Source organism: Lytechinus variegatus, chromosome 10, assembly GCF_018143015.1.
Source record: "Lytechinus variegatus isolate NC3 chromosome 10, Lvar_3.0, whole genome shotgun sequence".
NCBI classification, from domain to species: domain Eukaryota; kingdom Metazoa; phylum Echinodermata; class Echinoidea; order Temnopleuroida; family Toxopneustidae; genus Lytechinus; species Lytechinus variegatus.
In genome coordinates this window covers 27,833,225-27,852,768 of record NC_054749.1, presented here as the reverse complement: position 1 = coordinate 27,852,768, position 19,544 = coordinate 27,833,225, and the positions used below count along the sequence as shown (strand labels likewise).

Here is a 19,544-nt window from a genome sequence, read left to right as displayed (position 1 = left end):
TATTACATAAAATCATAATTGTTTCATTATTTCATACCTGTGTGAATAATATGTATCCCTTGTAATGAATAAGTTGCAGCAATAAATATCAAATACACTTAATCAGCTGTCAATCCAATTTTTCTAGTTCTTGGAGGAAAAAAATTGAATAAACCTCATTATATAATAAAATATAAAGTAGGGATGTGACATCATCAGCCCGCCTAATGAATATTCATGACGACTGTTTTCACAAAATATTGCTAAACTTCAAAATTCAATAACTCAGTTTGTTATTTGTTATCCGATTTTGATGAAATTTTCAGCATTTTGATCAGTGAATTCTACTCTATTCATTAAGCTATAATATTTTCAGCCCGGACCATCCCTTTAAAAGGGCGACAGAGGCAGTTGAACCATTGGGGGGGGGGGGGGGGCAAAGCCAAAAAGGGCATTTATTTGTCAAAATTGGCATTATGGTAAAAACTAATATTTTCACCATGATATTATTATCTGCGTGAAGTAGTTGCGTTTTGTAGGAATCAAGCCTCTTTGAAGCGATTTCTTATTCATGTTATTGTAATGATCGGCCTAACATTTCTATTTAGGCTTTAATTTTTGGGGGGACTTTGCAAAACTTAATTATATAAGTTATGAAATTCGCTTTTTGGACAATTCTGGCGCTAATAAACTAAAAAAAGAATCGTTACGAGAGTTTTGCGCGCGCGAATCGGGAGCTCACACCTTTGGACATTTCATGCAATAAGACATGAAAATCAAACATTCCGAGCAGTTTTTGTTATCATGATAAAGATGTATACGTAACTCATGCATTAACGGGAGCGCGTGCTGATTTAATATACTGTCCAGAAAAGGAACCTGTCGGAGTGCATTTAATGACTCACGATCATCATAGGATTAATATTTCACCAATCGCATAATGCGAGCTCGAAGCGCGAGCTGATTTTTTTTTATATTCCAGCCTGAAAACTGGTCATTCTAAGCATTTTTTGGTAACAAAAAACAAAAAGAGAAGGCCTACCTTATAAGGAACAATGATGCGAGCGCAAAACGTGAGCCAAAAATTTGTGATATTCGAACCTGAAAACGGGACATTCCAAGCATTTTTGTAACCATGAACAAGATGAGTAGGAGCATTGGCGGCGGAAGCCACAAATTTTAGGAGGGGACAACCAAAAAAATTTTGCAAGGAAAAAAAAAAAAGGTTTTCAACCCAAAATTTTAAGAGGGGACGTAGGAAAATAAATTGACAAGCAAAAAACAAATTTAGGGGGGACCGTCCCCCCTCCTCAAATTTAGGGGGGGGGTCAGGTCCCCCCCGCTTCCGCCGCCTATGAGTAGGACTAAACAATAATTGACGCGAGCGAGCCAGCATGAGCTAAAAATTGTCTGATTTTCCAACCTGAAATGTATCATGTTTTAAAAGGGTATCAACATAATTTTCAGGGGGTCCGTCCCCCACCTCATATAGGGGGGACACGACCCCTCCCCCTTCCACCCCTTTCGCCGCCTATGGGGACTGTGGATAATCACCGAACATATATTTAGCAGGGTCTGTAAAATTATGAGGCATAGTATTTAGAACCCTATGGAATCAAAACAGTCATTAAAAACTTCTCAAACTTCTTCTGGTTCTTCAATAATTCCCACATCTTTTACTGTAAAATTTCCCAAAATATGATAATACAATAAAGTATGGACCGAAAATGATTTAAAAACACACCCAAATAATATCTAATCAGTTCATAATACTCATGTCGTCGATAGGAGTCCATTCAAGGTCAATTATTATGACTGATATTAACTGGAAAGGCTCTGTCTTTATTTGTTGATGTAGCATGTCATGATCTTTACCTCTGCCATTTATACCTCTGCAAATTTACCTTTGCCATTTTTACCTCTGCCATTATTACCTAGTCTGCCATTTTTACCTCTGCCATTATAACCTTTGCCATTTTTACCTCTGCCATTTTACCTTTGCCTTTTTTACACCGAGCCTTAATCTCAGTCCGTCCATGATTTGAGATTTTGCAACACGTTCATTTTTTACATTCCTTTTAAAACTGCACTTTCTATGATTACATTATAAACATAGACATATCATCATAAAGAGGGGTAATCGTGCTTTTATAATGATACAATCACTGACCTATAATGGAGGAGCTATACAATGATGAGTTTATAATCCCACAAACTTGAGTTGGCGAAACTTCCTTGAAGGGATTTTAAATACCATATGAAATAATATATGGTATATTCTATAGTTGAGCTTGGGGTTGTTCGTATCGCTCTTATTGCATTCCCCAGAAATTATGCAGCATAATAAGATATCAACCCGACTGCCATTGCTGAATTTCAGGAAAAGGTGTGATAAGGCCGAATATATTAGTATCTATTAATAGCAGACGATGACTTCCTTACCGAATTCACTACGACCATGACGACAAGATAAGACCTAATCATGATGGCGCTATATGAAATAGATCATCCGATCCAACCCATTACTGGGAGGAGCTTAGGAGCTTAGGAGGGGAGGGGGATGGGGTGATAAACAGTATTTGTTGGGGGTGATGCATGGGTCTTCACAATGGCCCCTACCAAATATTTTCTATATGACCAAACAATAATAAAACAACACACTTGAAATAGGAAGATTGAAGGTAACTATTATGAACTCCGCTCTGTCAAGGTGCTGCTGCTGCTGCTACTACTACTACTACTACTACTACTACTACTACTACTACTACTACTACTACTACTACTACTACTACTACTACTACTACTACTACTACTACTACTACTACTACTACTACTACTACTACTACTACTACTACTACTACTACTACTACTACTACTACTACTAGTAGTAGGAGTAGTAGTTCTACTACTACTACTACTATACTGCTGCTACTACTACTACTACTATACTACTACTAATGATAATAATAACAATAATGATAATTGGACTTAAAATATAGCGCCTTTTCCAGAGGATACAAAGCGCTGTTAATGACATAAAACAAATTAAGGTTTTGAGGGCTAAAAGGGTTTTTTCAGATATTTTTGAAGAGGTCAAGAGAAGATATGTTTCGGAGAGAAGGGGGGAGATTGCTCCAAAGACTGGGGCAAGAGATTGAAAAAGAGTTGAAGCCGGTCTGTTTTCTGGATTTGGGAATGACATAGGAAGTAGCAGCTGCAAAACGAAGAGAGTACGTATACATCTTTAGATTAATTGCTTTGAGGACCAATACAAAATCATATTAAAATTTCAATGTAATAGATTAGAATTCAATCTTTTCTCCAATCTAGTTTTGGATTGGACCCCACCCCTGATTTTCAATCTGAGGAATTTGGAAAGAAGAGAAGGTCAATTATTTTGCACATCATCTCTGTATTTGTAGGCCCCTTTTCTTCGCAAATTTCATTTGTCAAGTCGGTCAGTTTTGACATTGACAATAAATAACAATTATTTCTTATAGTGAAAAGGCGTGGAACATAAGAATAAGGAATGAAATTCAGTGCAATCATTTTGATTTTATAAAACGCCCAAACTTACAAATAACAGACAAAATAACAACGCAAAAAACAGGATCCACACTCTAAAATAAGAATCTAAGGTCTACAGTGAATGATGGGAGCGTGGGTCCACATTTTCAAGATTCAAGTTTATTTTATTGATTCCATATCCAAACGTAAGTGATTACAATCAAAGAAGATTAAATAATGATAATAATAAACAAATAACAAAGGATTTGTATAGCACACGTATCCTCCTTGTTAGGTCACACAGGGGTGCACAAGGAGTTCCTATATAGTTTTAGATGAATTTCTTCCTATACCGGGTATTTATTCACACTAAAGCTATACATGAAAAGTTTGGTGGCAAAAGGGGTTAGATCCACTTTGTACCATTCCGATAATAATCATGCTTATTCTCCCATATCATTGCATATTGCATTATTCTTATGAGAAACTAAATTGTCAAGATGTACTACCCTGCCGTGTGAACATAAAATTGGGTATAAAAGAAATCTACCTGTTTTCATTTTTTTTTCTATATTAAAAAAAAAATCACCATTGTAAGGATCTAACCCCGTTTGCAAGCAAACTGAAATGGATCCAATCCCTTTTGCCACTTTTATTCACGTTTTAATGGGAATTTCACATTTTTTTTGCATCATCAGAGCGACTAAAATTCTAAAGGTTTTGAAACAAAACAATAAAAAATTTATGAAAAAATGGATCTAACCCCTTTTGACAAATGAGCTCTTCAGAAGAGTCTGTTTGCAAGAGGGGTTAGATCCACTCCTAGAAAACCTTTTTATTTATTCTCCCATATTTGATATTGCAATATTCTTATGCGAAACTAAATTTCCATCATACCCTACCACGTGAACATAAAATTGGGTATAAAAGAAATGTACCTGTCTTCATAAGGTATTCTTAAAAAATCCTTTGTTGATCTATATAACCCCTTTTGCAAACAAACTGAAATGGATCTAACCCCTTTTGAAAATAAACGATTTTTCTATGTCATTTTTGTTCACTTTTTATTGGGAAATTCAAATTTTCTTTGGTATCATCTTTACTAAAAGTCTTTACATTGAGACAAAAAAAAAAATCAAATTTGATGAAAAATGGATCTGACCCCTTTGCAATTGAGCTATTCGTATACTGCAGTCTTAAGAACTACCCCCCCCCCTACAAAAAGGAAATAAATAAAAATTACCCAAAAAGTTTCACGACCAATAAAAAAGGAGAAAAAGAAAGAATAAGATCTTGGAGAATGACAAAATTCAGAGAGCTTCTGACAAAAAAGACAAAGTTAGAATAAATGTAATATTTTGGAGAAATTTTTCGAATTTGAATAGTAAAAGGTTTGATTTTAGAGCATTTATGACATGAATGGAATGCATTATTCAAAACAATAGATTCAACAATCTTTGTCCCTTTGTGGTCGATTTTTTTCTTTTTGGAGAGGGGGGGGGGGGGTTGAGCGAACTTCTTGAGCTTCAGTCCCAACCCCTCCCCTCCTATAGAACCGCGCCTGCAAACTATTGGAAATTATAGCGCAGTTCAGTCGAGTATGTACGAGTTTTATTTTTTTAGCAATACGTTATCCTATCGTTGAATTAGACAAAACTTTTATTGATAAGTAACCCTTATTTTTTGCATTCATATAAAACCCTCTTTTAATGCGAGGAGTAGACTCCTCCTTCAATAGTCTTAGACATCGACATGGCCTTTGTTCATATCTAATACTATTAATGATATACATCGTGGGAATAATTACAGCTTGAATAAACAGAGTACCTATTCTCTTATCTTCTGTTTGGCTTTTGAAACAATTTCATCATGAGTAGAACAAAGCCACGTTGCTTTGTCTTGGACCCTCCTTTAATACACGTGGCATATTTTCCCATAAAGTATCATAACTTCTTGGCGAGTTGATGATTTATTTTCAAGACTCAAGCTACCAGGTATCACGAGTATTACTTGCCGTGAAGCGAAACAAAAGCCCTTCTTCCAGTTTTCGATTCGACGTTTAAAAGATTAGTTTCAGCGCGGTTTACATTTACCACAGTCAACCAAATATGGAGTACAGAAAATTGTTCATAGTTGGTCTCATGCTAATGTGCCTGGCAATTCCCGTCTTCACTGACGACGATGTAGAAATTGAAGTTGAGGACGAGGGCGACGATGACAAGAAAGATGACGTCGTGGCTATGCCTCCTCCCGAGATCGAATGGGAGAACATCAAGGAAGTCGAGGATTGTAGGAAGAGACTGTCTAACGATGACAGCGCCGGGATTCATTTTGTTGGAAAACTGGAATCAGACGGCTCCGTATTTTACGACAGGTCAGACAGATTATTTTGAATTTTGACGGATAATATTCCAGTAAGAAAAATGGATAAAATCATTATCGTTGCTCAACACTTTTATAAGTACTGTATATTTTGTATGATAAGCCCATGATGCATGTAGGATTATATTCTTTTCCAGAGATCGAAACTGAATAGAAATCTCGCGAACCTTGAGTTTTATCCTATAATAGAATCATTTCCTGAATAAGAAAATAAATGTCACCTTAGCGTGGCTAGTATCTCCATGAATATACATACCTTTAGCATATAATACATTGCGTTATTATGAGAGCATTGTTTTTGTATAGGCCTATATTGCGTGGAGTGAATATCGGGAATGTTTTGCGAAAGACTAATATGAGGGCAAAGAGCGATCAAACAAATAATTTAAAGGTTATATTGAGGTTTGAGCTTTTTTATGCTTTATACAGGTCAAATTCACACTTACGCCGGGATGGCAATACCAATAACAGAATTATCTTTTTTGACAATCAGTTCATAATGTCCACCATTTCCATATTTTGTTTACAAAAACAGAATAGAATGGCGTTCCCCAGTGAGAGTAACAACACTGAATTTAAATAGATAAGGAAAAAATCAGACGAACAAAACACTGAAAATTTAATCAAAATTGGTCAAGGAATAACAAGGTTATACATTTTAAAGGTTTGCTCTACTTCGGTGAGACAGTTCTGTATGTGCATGCCTCATGAATATTTAATGAGCAAACCGATGATCTCCACTTATTTTGTATTTTATTAAATGATTTTATGTTCTATTCAATGTTTTCCTCCAAAAACTGAATAAACTGGATTAACTGATTTAATGCATTAGATATTCATTCATGCAACTTGTTTGTCATGAGGGAGATATACCATTCTGACATTATGGAAACTGAATCAAGATGTCATGTATTAACATAACAAAAGTGAAAATGAGGATGTGACATCATCAGCCTACCTAATGAATATTCATGACGATGTGCATATATCTGTTTTCACAAAATATTTGTAAACTTTAAAATGCAATAACTTCGTTATTTGGTGTAAGATTTTGATGAAATTTTCAGCATTTTGCTCGGTGAATTTTACTCTACTCATTTAGATACAATTATATTCAGCCCGGATCCCATTCAAGTTCATACTGTATATATTATAACCACAATAAAACAAAGCAAGGATTTTGGCAAGAGATAATATATCTTTCTTTTGAATGCATTCTGTTTAATAGTCGTGAGGGTAACGTGAAGGATGACTGGACATCTTTTCCGATGGGAGTCGGTGAGAGCATCAAGGGACTCGAACTCGGTATCATAGGCATGTGCAAGGGTGAAATCAGGAGGGTCGTTGTCGAACCAGACATGGTGAAAAACGGACGAAACGTGTTCGATCCCGAAGGTAATTCGCATTTGGCGTGTCTCGCCTCAGGGGCAGGCTGATGCCCCCACCCCCGAGTTCTCGATCTTTCCCTAGCTTCACCACCCCACCCCCTCTCTCTTTCACTATCTATCCCCGAATCCCCACATTCAGAGCCGGTTCCCATGCAAACTCCCTCTAAAATAGCACGTACCCTGATTGAAACTTTGATTAGCAAGTGGGTCTAGACGCAAAGACTAGCACAAAACAAAACTTGCAATTTATCTATCAACCTGACTTATGTCTTTCTATCTCTATCTCTATCTATCTATCTGTCTATCTATCTATCTATCTATCTATATATTTGTCTGTCTGTCTTGTCTGCCTTGTCCGTCTATCTATCGATCTATCTATCTATTTATTTATCTATCTATTTGTCTGTCTGTCTTGTCCGTCTATCGATCTATCTATCTATCTATCTATCTATATATTTGTCTGTCTGTCTTGTCTGCCTTGTCCGTCTATCTATCTATCTATCTATATATTTGTCTGTCTGTCTTGTCTGCCTTGTCCGTCTATCTATCTATCTATCTATCTATCTATTTATCTATCTATCTATCTATTTATCTATCTATTTGTCTGTCTGTCTTGTCTGCCTTGTCCGTCTATCGATCTATCTATCCATACATTTGTCTGTCTGTCTTGTCCGTCTATCTATCGATCTATCTATCTATTTATTTATCTATCTATTTGTCTGTCTGTCTTGTCTGCCTTGTCCGTCTATCGATCTATCTATCTATATATTTGTCTGTCTGTCTTGTCTGCCTTGTCCGTCTATCTATCTATCTATCTATCTATCTATCTATTTGTCCGTCTGTCTTGTCTGCCTTGTCCGTCTATCGATCTATCTATCTATCTATCTTTCTTTCTATTTACCTACCTACCTACCTACCTATCTATCTATCATCTATCTATCTATTTATCTCTCTATAAGTTGTTTTTTCTTTATCCTATTCAATCAGATGGTGTGATCCCGCGTGGGAAGAAGTTGATCTTTGAGGTTGAGATGATGGAGATGGGTCCGAACTACGTCAAAGGATTACCAAATATGTTCAAGGTTTACGATGTCAATGCTAATGGTCAACTATCTCATGATGAGGTAAATAACACATCATCGAGGGCATTAAAGGTCAAGTCCACCCCAGAAAAATATCAATTTAAATAAATAGAGAAAAAAAAACTAGCATAATGCTGAAAATTTCATCAAAATCGGATGTAAAATAAGAAAAATGTGACATTTTAAAGTTTCACATGTTTTTCACAAAACAGTGATATGTACAGCTCAATCACTTTTCCTTTTGATTGTTATTGTTTCCTTTTGATTGTTATTGTTTGAATTATACAATATTTCATTTTTTAACATTTTTGACAATAAGGACCAACTTGACTGAACAATATAGTAATAAATAATTAATTCCACATGATCACAGAGGAATTAACAATTGTTTCACTTGACAATGAGGAAAAATTAGAATATTTCGTATTTCATAATAAAATACAAAAGAAATAGTGAGTGGATGACGTCATCAGACTCCTCATTTGCACACCGACCGGGATGTGCGTATGACTGTTTTATGAAATTAAGCGAAATTTTAAAAAGTCATAACTTCTTATTCTAAATCCGATTTTGATGAAATTTTCAGTGTTATGCTTGTTATATTTTTATCTTTTTATTTAAATCAACTTTTTTGGGGGTGGAGAACATGAACCTACTAGTAGGTCCATGATAAGAATTATACGCAAGATGCAGGTATATTTGGAAAGTTCTATAAGACACCCGGCCGGATATTATACAGGGTGTTTCTAAAAAAAACAGTAACCGAAGTTCAAAGGTCAGCTATGTCAAGAATACATCATTTATTAAATGATTTTTATTCTGAATAATTATTAAGAAACACATCAACTTTAATTTGAATTCGTGCTTGCGTCACAATAGTGTGTCACAGAGTTATGACCCTTTGAAGGCGAACCTAGGTACGAAACCTATTTTCCAATAATTGGTTTTAATGTATGTGCACAAAACCATCTTTGGTGTAAGCTTTTGGTTTCATCAAAGTTTTTCACAACAAATTTCAGTTAAATGTTATCCTTTCTTCTATCTTCATGCGAGTAGATGTAAAGTTATATAGTAACTAGTGTCTAGCAGCAATTTTGGTTGAACACATCCTTTGTGATTTGAAGGCATTACGTTCAGCAAGAGATCGATATTCTTCTTCTCTGGCCGCGCCTTCATGATAATAATTTGCTTTTATATAGTGCTTTATCAATCTGCGACTGCTCAAAGTCCTTCACAATATTATTACCCGGTCACTGGATTCATAGCGTTTTCATGGTTTATGTCAGCCTGTTAGACGCACACTTGCTCAGTCACATTAAGGCGGTCGTACGGCGAGTCGAAAACGGATGTCATATTCATTTTTATTCAAGCCACTTATATGAAGCGATATACAAAAAAATGTTATAACAGCTGTTTTCGCCTCGTCGTACGGCCGCCGTAGATCAAATGTGACTTGTGTAGGGCCTGTAAACCAACCACTATGACGGTTGTTTCCTACCGGTACCCAATTAGCACCTGGGTGAGAATGGCAAACAAAATGTGGATAAGGACGCCTTGCCAAAGGACTCATGGCCATGGTGGGATTCGAACATACGACCCTCTGATTACAAGAGTCAAAACCGCCACACCACATGTTTAGAAGAGAGTGCAATAGGCATGCAGCGTCAATGGACGATATATACTATGGAAACGTTGAAGCATTTCGTCTAACTTAGTGTTCATGAAAAACACAATGGAATCCAAACTTACAGAAAAGATGGTTTGATCCTTCACAACTCACAGCTTGGACGAAAGTAGGTTCTGTACCGTTAACATTCGAAGGACCCTATATACCTCTGTGATCCCTGGTGCACCCCGGTTCCGCCGCCCCTGTTCAATCATTTTGTTTAGGATATATCATAACCATTTTATAAATGGATATAATAAAAACACAAAAGTAGCATAATGATTATAGTATTAGCAATGATTTATTGATGATCGATGAAGATGATAATGATGTTTGCAATTGTTATTGTTACGATGATGATAATTGGAAAGATGCCAATACTTCTTAGCTTACATTGGAGAGCGGAGGAGGGTTTGTACCGTAGTAGGATAACTGTGATGCTATACTCCGAAACACATGATTGGAAGAGCCAATAACTGCAATTTATTTCATATATATTTGTTATGATTTTTTTTAACATTGGCACATAATTGGAAATTTCCATGGCCATGATGGCCAACCCAATTTACGGAAAGCTCGTCTGTAGAGAAAGACTAAATTAATTATCTTGTAACCTCAATACTAAAAATCTACATGGATGAAAACGAATAATGATGCAGTTTTTGACGATGTTGCATTTTAAGCAAGTATAGCTTATAGAGACGTTCACCAGTTCTGTTACTATGAATAAATTATATTATTTATAATCTCACCTTTTATTCCACAGTTGAAAGTTTATTTGCTTAAGGACGGTACCTTTGGACCGGATGGACCCCTCATTGACAAACTCGCTCAAGAGGTCATCGATAAAGACGATCGTAATAAGGACGGAATCTTAACATGGAAAGAGTTTTCAGGACCAAAACACGACGAGCTTTAGGGTGCTCAGCTCAGACCTGGCGAGCGTTTCATGAAACATGGAGTCGGTGATTCACACCGAGTATTTGTTATAATCTACTGAAATCATCGCATCTGATTGGCTGTGAGCTGGTTTGTCATTGAATATCACTGACTATTAGTTTCATGAAACACTCCCCTGAAATTTTAGTCCCCCCACTACTTTACAACACTATGCCTCAGATGAGATGAAACAAATATCGTGATAATAAAGAAACATGGCGATACGATTAAGAAGTCAATTTCACCATCAAGAACTTTTGATAATGGTGATGGCAGCTAAAATTATTAGTATAAAGTTTATTTTCGGAAATTCATTTATAGAGGGATAATTACTATTTTAAGTCTTATAACAGGAAATAAAACACTGAAATATCGCTGCCAAGGTGTTTTTTTAAATAATGTACCTAATAATGATGTTGATAAAGTAATAAGAATAATGATGATAATGATGATAAAATAGAAATAATAATAAATAATAACTAATAATATAATAATATAATGATAACAATAACAATAATAATAATAATTTGAGAAATTATAATTGTTCACCTTTCCGAAATTCCGAATTGCTAAATCTATTCGGACTATTTTAGTAACACAATAGCATAAACATCGTGAGTCGTTGTATTTGGAGAATAGTTCAAATTAAGTGAGATACTTTTTAGAGAGGACATGCCCTTGGGCAGGGTCTATCCATCCATTGTGATTTCCAAGTACTAGAAAATGATTTTATTTTTAGTTCTTTATAGTTTTGTCGTTGTTATTTGATTTTGGTTTACCCCTTCCCTGTCCCTGTGTTATGCCACCATAACATCATGCAAAAGAACGCATGAGGGGCGATTCAGCAGCAACACTTGTAACCTGACAACTTTCCTTGAATCCGATTGGCTGAGAATTCTCGCCTTCTGTACAACTGATCAAGTGGCTCAAATCACTCTTTGTCAGATCTTGGACCTACTAGCGTAGGTGCATGGTCAGATAGAACGCCCGACAAGTCATATCATGGAAGGCTTTCTCTGTGTCATTTTTCGCACTACCTACTGATCTGCATCCTTGGTAATAAAACCCCGGGGGTGGGGCCCGGTGGGGTACTCAAGAAATAAGGCATACGGGGATGTGCCACTGGAATGGGTCGCTTTTTGGGAAGAAATCCCTAAACATGGGGTATGGTTTTATGCTGGAAAATCCCTAAACATGACCACAATTTTTAGATACTGGCCTTGAACTTAGGTCCATATGCTCCTCCAATGATTTAGGTGCAAATACGAAATGACCTTAAATTTTGAGTAATAATTTTTTTTTGCTTGCTTGTCCAATTTTCCAGGGGAAAATGTGCCCCTTTTGGAAAATCATGAATCCGCCCCTGCAATAAATCCCTAATAATGGGTACCTTTTAGCCAAAATGACCCGTTATTATGGGTATGGGTTTTGAACCTTAGCCGCACAACCCCTTCCAAACCAAATCTAAGTACCCCCCTCCCTACCATGTATGTTGATCAGCGTCGAAATTGCCCCATTTTCACAGGATGGCGCCACATGTTAATGGAAAAAGGGTCTGCATTTTTCAAAACCATACCTTTGGAATATGAATAGCACTTTTTCATGTGTGACACCTCATGTTGGGAGACGATTAGGAAGTAAATTGTATTCTCTATAAAAGAAAGTGATGTAATTAAATTTCGAAATTATTTATGCCTTGACTTTTCGACCTGAGGATATCAAGTTTTAAAGTGTTATTACAAGTTCTAGATCAGCTGCGGTCCCGGGGATTAAGGAGTTGTGCCCCCCCCCCCCCGAATTTCGAATTTTGTATAGAGAAGTCTATGGTAGAGGGTCGTCTCCAGTCTCCCAATAGAGTGACCAACAAACATAATATCACCGCAAACTGACAGAATAGTTTTCACTCTATCCGCCATTTTTGGATTTCGGTGTTCACATCATCGGTGGACTCCTCCGTGCGGAGCGCTTTGAAGCGAGTGGTTAGCAATCCGGGTTGGCAATTGCACAATTGACACTGTCCTAGGGAGAACACTAAGTGGAAATGCTTTTGCTGGAATTAGCGATTATTGCAAAAACATAATGGGTTATTATTCGGCAATATACGTTGTATACTGGGCCTGTGCAATCAATATTTAAGGTTTTATCTTCCTTCTCAAAATGTACTGGAATGTTGAATATAGTTAATAAATCTTGTGCCATAGATATTATTGTGTCAGAAGAATTCTGTTCGTGATTTTGTTCAGGGTCATAAAGATTTTGTATCTTGTCTTTGCAGGAAATATTTATTTACACTCAAACAGCATGTGGAGCGATGAAATGCGCATGCTCAGTAAACAGCTTGTTTTTTCTATGAATGGGAGCCTCTGTTACATTTGCCCCGTGTAACAATTGTCCTCGGTCTCCTCTAAATTGATTTTATACAGTTTATGACCGAAACAATACCACAAACGAATTTTACGACAACACTAAAAAACGAAAGGTAAAAAAACCCAAAGTAATACATGCAACGGAAATAAAAACAAACAGAATAATATATATATATATATATATATATTATATATATATATATATATATATATAGAAGCTATCCTGGGTATTAACTAAGATACGTTATCGATATGTTTAAAACGCATTCAGCCTGACAGAGAATGATTAAATGTTACAATGTAACATGCTTTGGAAATCCACATAATAAAAAGAAAAATCCTTTTTTTTAATTATAGCTGATATATTAACCAATTATACAACGGAAAAATATATTCTGAAATTTGACTTTCCTGTCTTTTATCAGCAACTCTCCTTTTGAAAATGAAAGAATTAAAATAAAATCATATTGTGCATATGTTAGCAGGGCATGCTGGAACACCGCTAATAAAACCTGAGTTGACTATCAGAGGGGGGGGGGGGGGCGGGAAAGCATATCTAATGGTAAAAATAATTTTAAAAATATCCAAGCAGGGTCCCCTCTCCAGGAATACTGCCAATATCTGCTGGAGTGAAGTGGCTACCCTTGGTAGATAACAATTGTTATGATCATCGTTTGGTTTAGTCACGTCTACTCTGTAAAGAGAATGATGTATCAAAATGAAATATAAATTTAGCTCTTGAAACTATCGTAGCGATATTTTCTGTACATCAATATCTCCATTGGTCATGGTTTCAATCATACTAAATATGGTGCCACTAAAGCTCTCCCCTATATATACGGGGAACAATATTATTAAACCGATGTAATATGAATAATTTATGAAGCATTCAAAGAGGTTACATTTCAATATTATTCTATCTGCTGAATAAACATTAAATTATACATTTATAGGCATTTTCATTCGAAATTGCCCCCAAAAGATATTTTCGATCTTCCTTTCAGAATCAGGGACTGAATTTAAGTAGTAAATGAAATATGTTAAATAAAATGTTTGGACATTTTTATTCAAATTTGATATGAGAATACCATCAGGCTTGCTGAATCATGGAAAATTTTACTTTTCCATTTAACATTAACTTCATTCCTGCTCATATTTGTCGAAAATAGATTGCATTAAACATGTTAACTATGTGTTCATATATTACGCCCTTTACAGAATTGATTAACGTAAAACCAAGATGTATCGCTTCAAACTATCCATTATCATTTACACGTATAGAGGAAGGGTGACCCGATGCTCTTTGATGAAAGGGTTGCGAAAAGTGACTTGATGCTATCTGATGATAGGGTGACGAAAAGGAGATTTAATGGTCTTTGATGAAAAGATGGCGAAAAGTTATTTGATGCTCTTCGATGAAGGGGAGACGAAGAGTAACTTGACGTTCTTTGATGGAAGGGTGACGAAGAGTGACTTGATGCTCTTTGATGAAAGGGTGACGAAGAGTAACTTGATGCTCTTTGATAAAAGGGTGACGAAGAGTGACTTGATGTTCTTTGATGAAAGGGTGACGAAGAGTAACTTGATGTTCTTTGATGAAAAGAGGCGAAGGGTGGCTTGATGCTCTTTGATGACAGGGTGACGAAGAGTGACTTGATGCTCTTTGATAAAAAGGTGACGAAAAGTGACTTGGTGTTCTTTGATGAAAGGGTGACGAAGAGTGATTTGATGCTCTTCGATGAAGGGGAGACGAAGAGTAACTTGACGTTCTTTGATGAAAGTGTGACGAAAAGTGACTTGATGCTCTTTGATAAATAGAGGCAAAGGGTGACTTGATACCATTTGATGAAAGGGTGAAGAAAAGTTATTTGAAACTTTTCGATGAAAAGGAGATGAAGGGTGACTTGATGTTCTTTTATAAAATGGTGACGAAGAGTGATCTTATGCTATTTGATGGAAAGGTGCCGAAGGACGAATTGATGATCTTTGATGAAAGGGAGGCAGAAAGTGACTTGATGCCCTTTGATGAAAGGGTGACGAAGAGTAACTTAATGCTCTTTGATGACAGGGTGAAGAAAAGTGACTTGATGCTCTTTGATGAAAGGGTGACGAAGAGTAACTTGAAGTTCTTTGATAAATAGAGGCGAAGGGTGACTTGATGCTCTTTGATGAAAGGGTGACGAAAAGTTATTTGAAGCTCTTCGATGAAAGGGAGATGAAGGGTGACTTGATGTTCTTTGATAAAAAGGGTGACGAAGAGTGGTAGACGAAAGATGACTTGTTGCTCTATGATGAAACGGTGACGAAGAGTGATCTTATGCTCTTTGATGAAACGGAGCCGAAGACTGACCTTATGTTCTTTGATGAAAGGGAGGCAGAAAGTGACTTGACGCTCTCTTAATGAAAGGGTGACGAAGAGTGACCTGGTGAACTTTGATGAAAGGGTGACATAAAGTGACTTGATATTCTTTCTGATGAAAGTGTGACGAAAAGGTGACGAAGAGTGACCTGATGCTCTTTGATGAAAGGGTTACGAAAAGTGACTTGATGCTATCTGATGAAAGGGTGACGAAAATGAGATTTAATGCTCTTTGATGAAAAGATGACGAAGAGTAACTTGACGTTCTATGATGAAAGGGTGACGAAGAGTTACTTGATGCTCTTTGATGAAAGGGGGACGAAGAGTATCTTGGTGTTCTTTGATGAAAAGAGGCGAAGGGTGGCTTGATGCTCTTTGATGACAGGGTGACGAAAAGTTATTTGAAACTCTTCGATGAAAAGGAGATGAAGGGTGACTTGATGTTCTTTGATAAAAAGGGTGACGAAGAGTGATAGGCGAAAGATGATTTTGCTCTATGGTGCAAGAGTGACGAAGAGTTATCTTATGCTCTTTGATGAAAAGGTGCCGAAGGACGACTTGATGCTCTTTGATGAAAGGGAGGCAGAAAGTGACTTGATGCCCTTTGATAAAAGGGAGATGAAGGGTGACTTGGTGTTCATAAAATGGTGACGAAGAGTGGTAGACGAAAGATGACCCGTTGCTCTATGATGAAACGGTGACGAAGAGTGACCTTATGTTCTTTGATAAAAAGGTGCCGAAGGACGACTTGATGTTCTTTGATGAAAGGGGGGCAAAATGTGACTTGACGCTCTCTTAATGAAAGAGTGACGAAGAGTGACTTGGTGAACTTTAATGAAAGGGTGACATAAAGTGACTTAATGCTCTTTGTTGAAAAGGTAATGAAGAGCGATTTGATGCTTTTTAATGAAAGGATGGCGAAAAGGGTTGATATTCTTTGATGAAAGGGTGACGAAAAGTTACGATGCTCTTTGATTATAGAGAGATGAGAGGTGACTTGATGCTCTTTGATGAAATGCATGGTGACGAGTGTAAATGAAAGGCGACTTGTTGCTGTATGACGAAAGGGCGACAAAAAATATGTTTAATACGGGGGACGGGGATGGTGGGGGTTAATGAACAGTTCCCTGATCATCCGTTTCAAATATAGCTAATCAAAATCTGTTTTAGGGGGACGTCCTGATCCTAAAGACTCTGAATTTTAAGCAGATTTTAGCTGTATTCTGTTAACAAGATAACTCATAAAACATAAATAAATAAAACCATAATGAAGCGAGCTGATTTTTTAAAGGAAGTTATGGTATATCTAGGACCTTATACAGGACTTTGAAGCCTTTTTTTTGTTTTAATGAATGAGATGTTATTCAATTAATCAAACAGTATCAGCATGAAGCGCGAGGAGAATTTTAGATACCTGAAAGGGGGAAATGCTTATCAACCAAACAATATTAATTCGAGAGCTAAGCTTAATTTGAACTGATTTTTTTTAAAACACCGCCACCAATGAATATATATGAATCTCATAAACAGGCAATACGAGCGCGAAGCGGTATTGGAATTTTTATTTGTCGGTCTGCAGTCAGCAGGGGCGGATCCATGTTTCGCCAAAAGGGGGGCCGAAAAATATTTTCATCAACATTTTTCTCGATTGGCCGCTATAATCTGATTTTTTTTCAGGGGGTATACTAAAGACTGAAGTTTAAAGTATATGTTAGTTTTAACAAGATAAGGTATCTCATATAATGCGAGCGCGAAGCGCGAGCTAAATTCTTTGATATTTCATGTCCTTAGAACAAGGATTCTGAGCAGCTTTTTATAATCATAAACAAAGATAAGTATCCAACTAAACAATGCGAGCGCGAAGTGCGAGCCGAAAAATTATTTTAGTAACGTGAAAAGGGACTCAATTAGGACTGTTTTTAGTGATTAATAAAGAGGATACAAGTATCACCAATTAAATAATGAGAATGCGAAGCGCGAGATCAAATTTTTTTATATTCTGACCTGAAAACTGGACAGTCTAAGCGCGTTTTTATTTGAATAAAGAACAAGCTGTGTGTCTCAAACAATTAAATGCGAGCGCGCGAAGCATGAGCCTAATTTTTTGATATACTGACATGACAAAGGAGCATTTTGACAAATTTTGGAAAGAATTTCCAAACTGCGAGGATAGATATCTCACAAATCAAACAATGCGAGCGCGCAGCGCGAGCTGAAAATTAGTGTAAATCAAACAAGATAATGAAAGCTTGATGTGCGAGCTAAAATACTGTGTGCAAATTGATTTCAGAACTGGATATATGAAGTGTCATTTAATAAACTTGAATGGGATTCATTACACAGGCAATGCGAGCGCGAACCGCGAGCGAAAATTTTTATATAAAGTCCATTTTCCTATTCTTCCTCTAACATTTTTCTTGACTTGTTTCCTTTCGGGGTCGGGCCGGCCATTATACGAGGGTATAAAATTACACATCATGGGGATAATACCTCTTTCTTAATTTTCTTTTTGTTTTTCGCAGTTTCTATCAAGATAAAGAGCACACTTTTTCTTTAGGATGTCAAAAATAGGGGGCCGGGGCCGGCTCGGCCCCCTCCTGGATCCGCGCCTGGCCAGTGCAGTGACCTGATTTTTTTTCCCTTCCAAAAATTGACTTCCAATTATCCACCTCCGGTATCTTCTTGGCTTCTGCATTTCTCCTTTCTTGATCTTTCTCATTCCCCCTTCTCCTCGATCTTTATTAATTCAATTTTAGTCACTAATTATGGGGGACTCGGTGCCGTAATACATTCAGCCCCAGCCTACAGTATAATTCGCCTTTTTTTATGATCATGGGATGCGATCATATCCACGCCCCTCCCTTCTCACGCCTTCCCCTGCCGCACCCCTATACCGTACGTATACTGTTGATTGACGGTACCGTATAGGGGAAGGCGGGGTAAGTTGTGACACTTTTTGCATTTTGCATGTTAGAATTGATACGACTAGTACTATTTTAGAAATAAGTACCTTGCCTTTAAATTTGATTCTTGGGAAATGTTTTTCACCTACATATAACTTTCTTACCCCCACACTGAAAGTCATCGTGACCTTTGAAAAACCGATGTCAAATGGCTCAACTTGCCCCATATATGGGGTAAGTTGTGCCACCGTCTGGGGTAAGATGAGCCACAAAAACTACATACACAATGTATGGGGGGAGAACCAGCATGTCAATTTTTTGTTTATAGTCTTTTCACTTGCTAATTCTCTATAAATACTAACATCCTTAAAAGGAAAAGAGCAGTCATGTAAATTTCCTCCTTTCAACCTGCATTTCAATCGATTTTTATGGTTTGTTTGTTTATTAAGATACATTACCATAAGAATTACCATGGCTCAACTTGCCCCATACTGTTTGGCTCAACTTACCCCAGTCCGAACTTAGTGCGATAATTTTGTATCCACTCATTTATTATGCATAAATCATAAAAGACTATGACAAGAATGAAGATCCATACCTGGACTAACAATGTTGTTATCATGTCTATACTATATTTAAAGACGTGTGTGTGAATAAAGTACTTATCTATTTCACACCCTTTTTTACTTTTTTGGCTGAAATTCATACTTTTCCCTCTAAAAAACTACTTTTTGCTTCAAAGTGGAAAACAATGTGGTGGGGTTGGGGGTTATGCTATGGGTCATCAATACATGACACCCCCACAATGTCTGACTCATTCATTATTGGCCTGGGGCTGGTGGCTCAACTTGCCCCTATGCTCAACTTACCCCGCCTTCCCCTACGGATCGGAGTTGATTGTACAACACTGCACTCTGATAAGATAATTCGGTACGCACGGTACACTTTCTTTCAAAAAAAAAAAAAAATGACA

At 36.9% G+C, this 19,544-nt stretch overlaps 1 protein-coding gene across 1 annotated transcript; it reads left to right on the top strand.

Annotated features, from left to right (window-relative positions):
- Positions 1 to 5,208: 5,208 nt before the first annotated feature.
- Positions 5,209 to 11,392, top strand: LOC121423183 (peptidyl-prolyl cis-trans isomerase FKBP14-like). The gene is made up of 4 exons (XM_041618499.1): positions 5,209 to 5,860; positions 7,097 to 7,263; positions 8,244 to 8,380; positions 10,771 to 11,392. The coding sequence occupies exons 1-4, from the start codon at positions 5,595 to 5,597 to the stop codon at positions 10,921 to 10,923; spliced, it is 723 nt and encodes a 240-aa protein (XP_041474433.1). The 5' UTR covers positions 5,209 to 5,594; the 3' UTR covers positions 10,924 to 11,392.
- Positions 11,393 to 19,544: the final 8,152 nt, after the last annotated feature.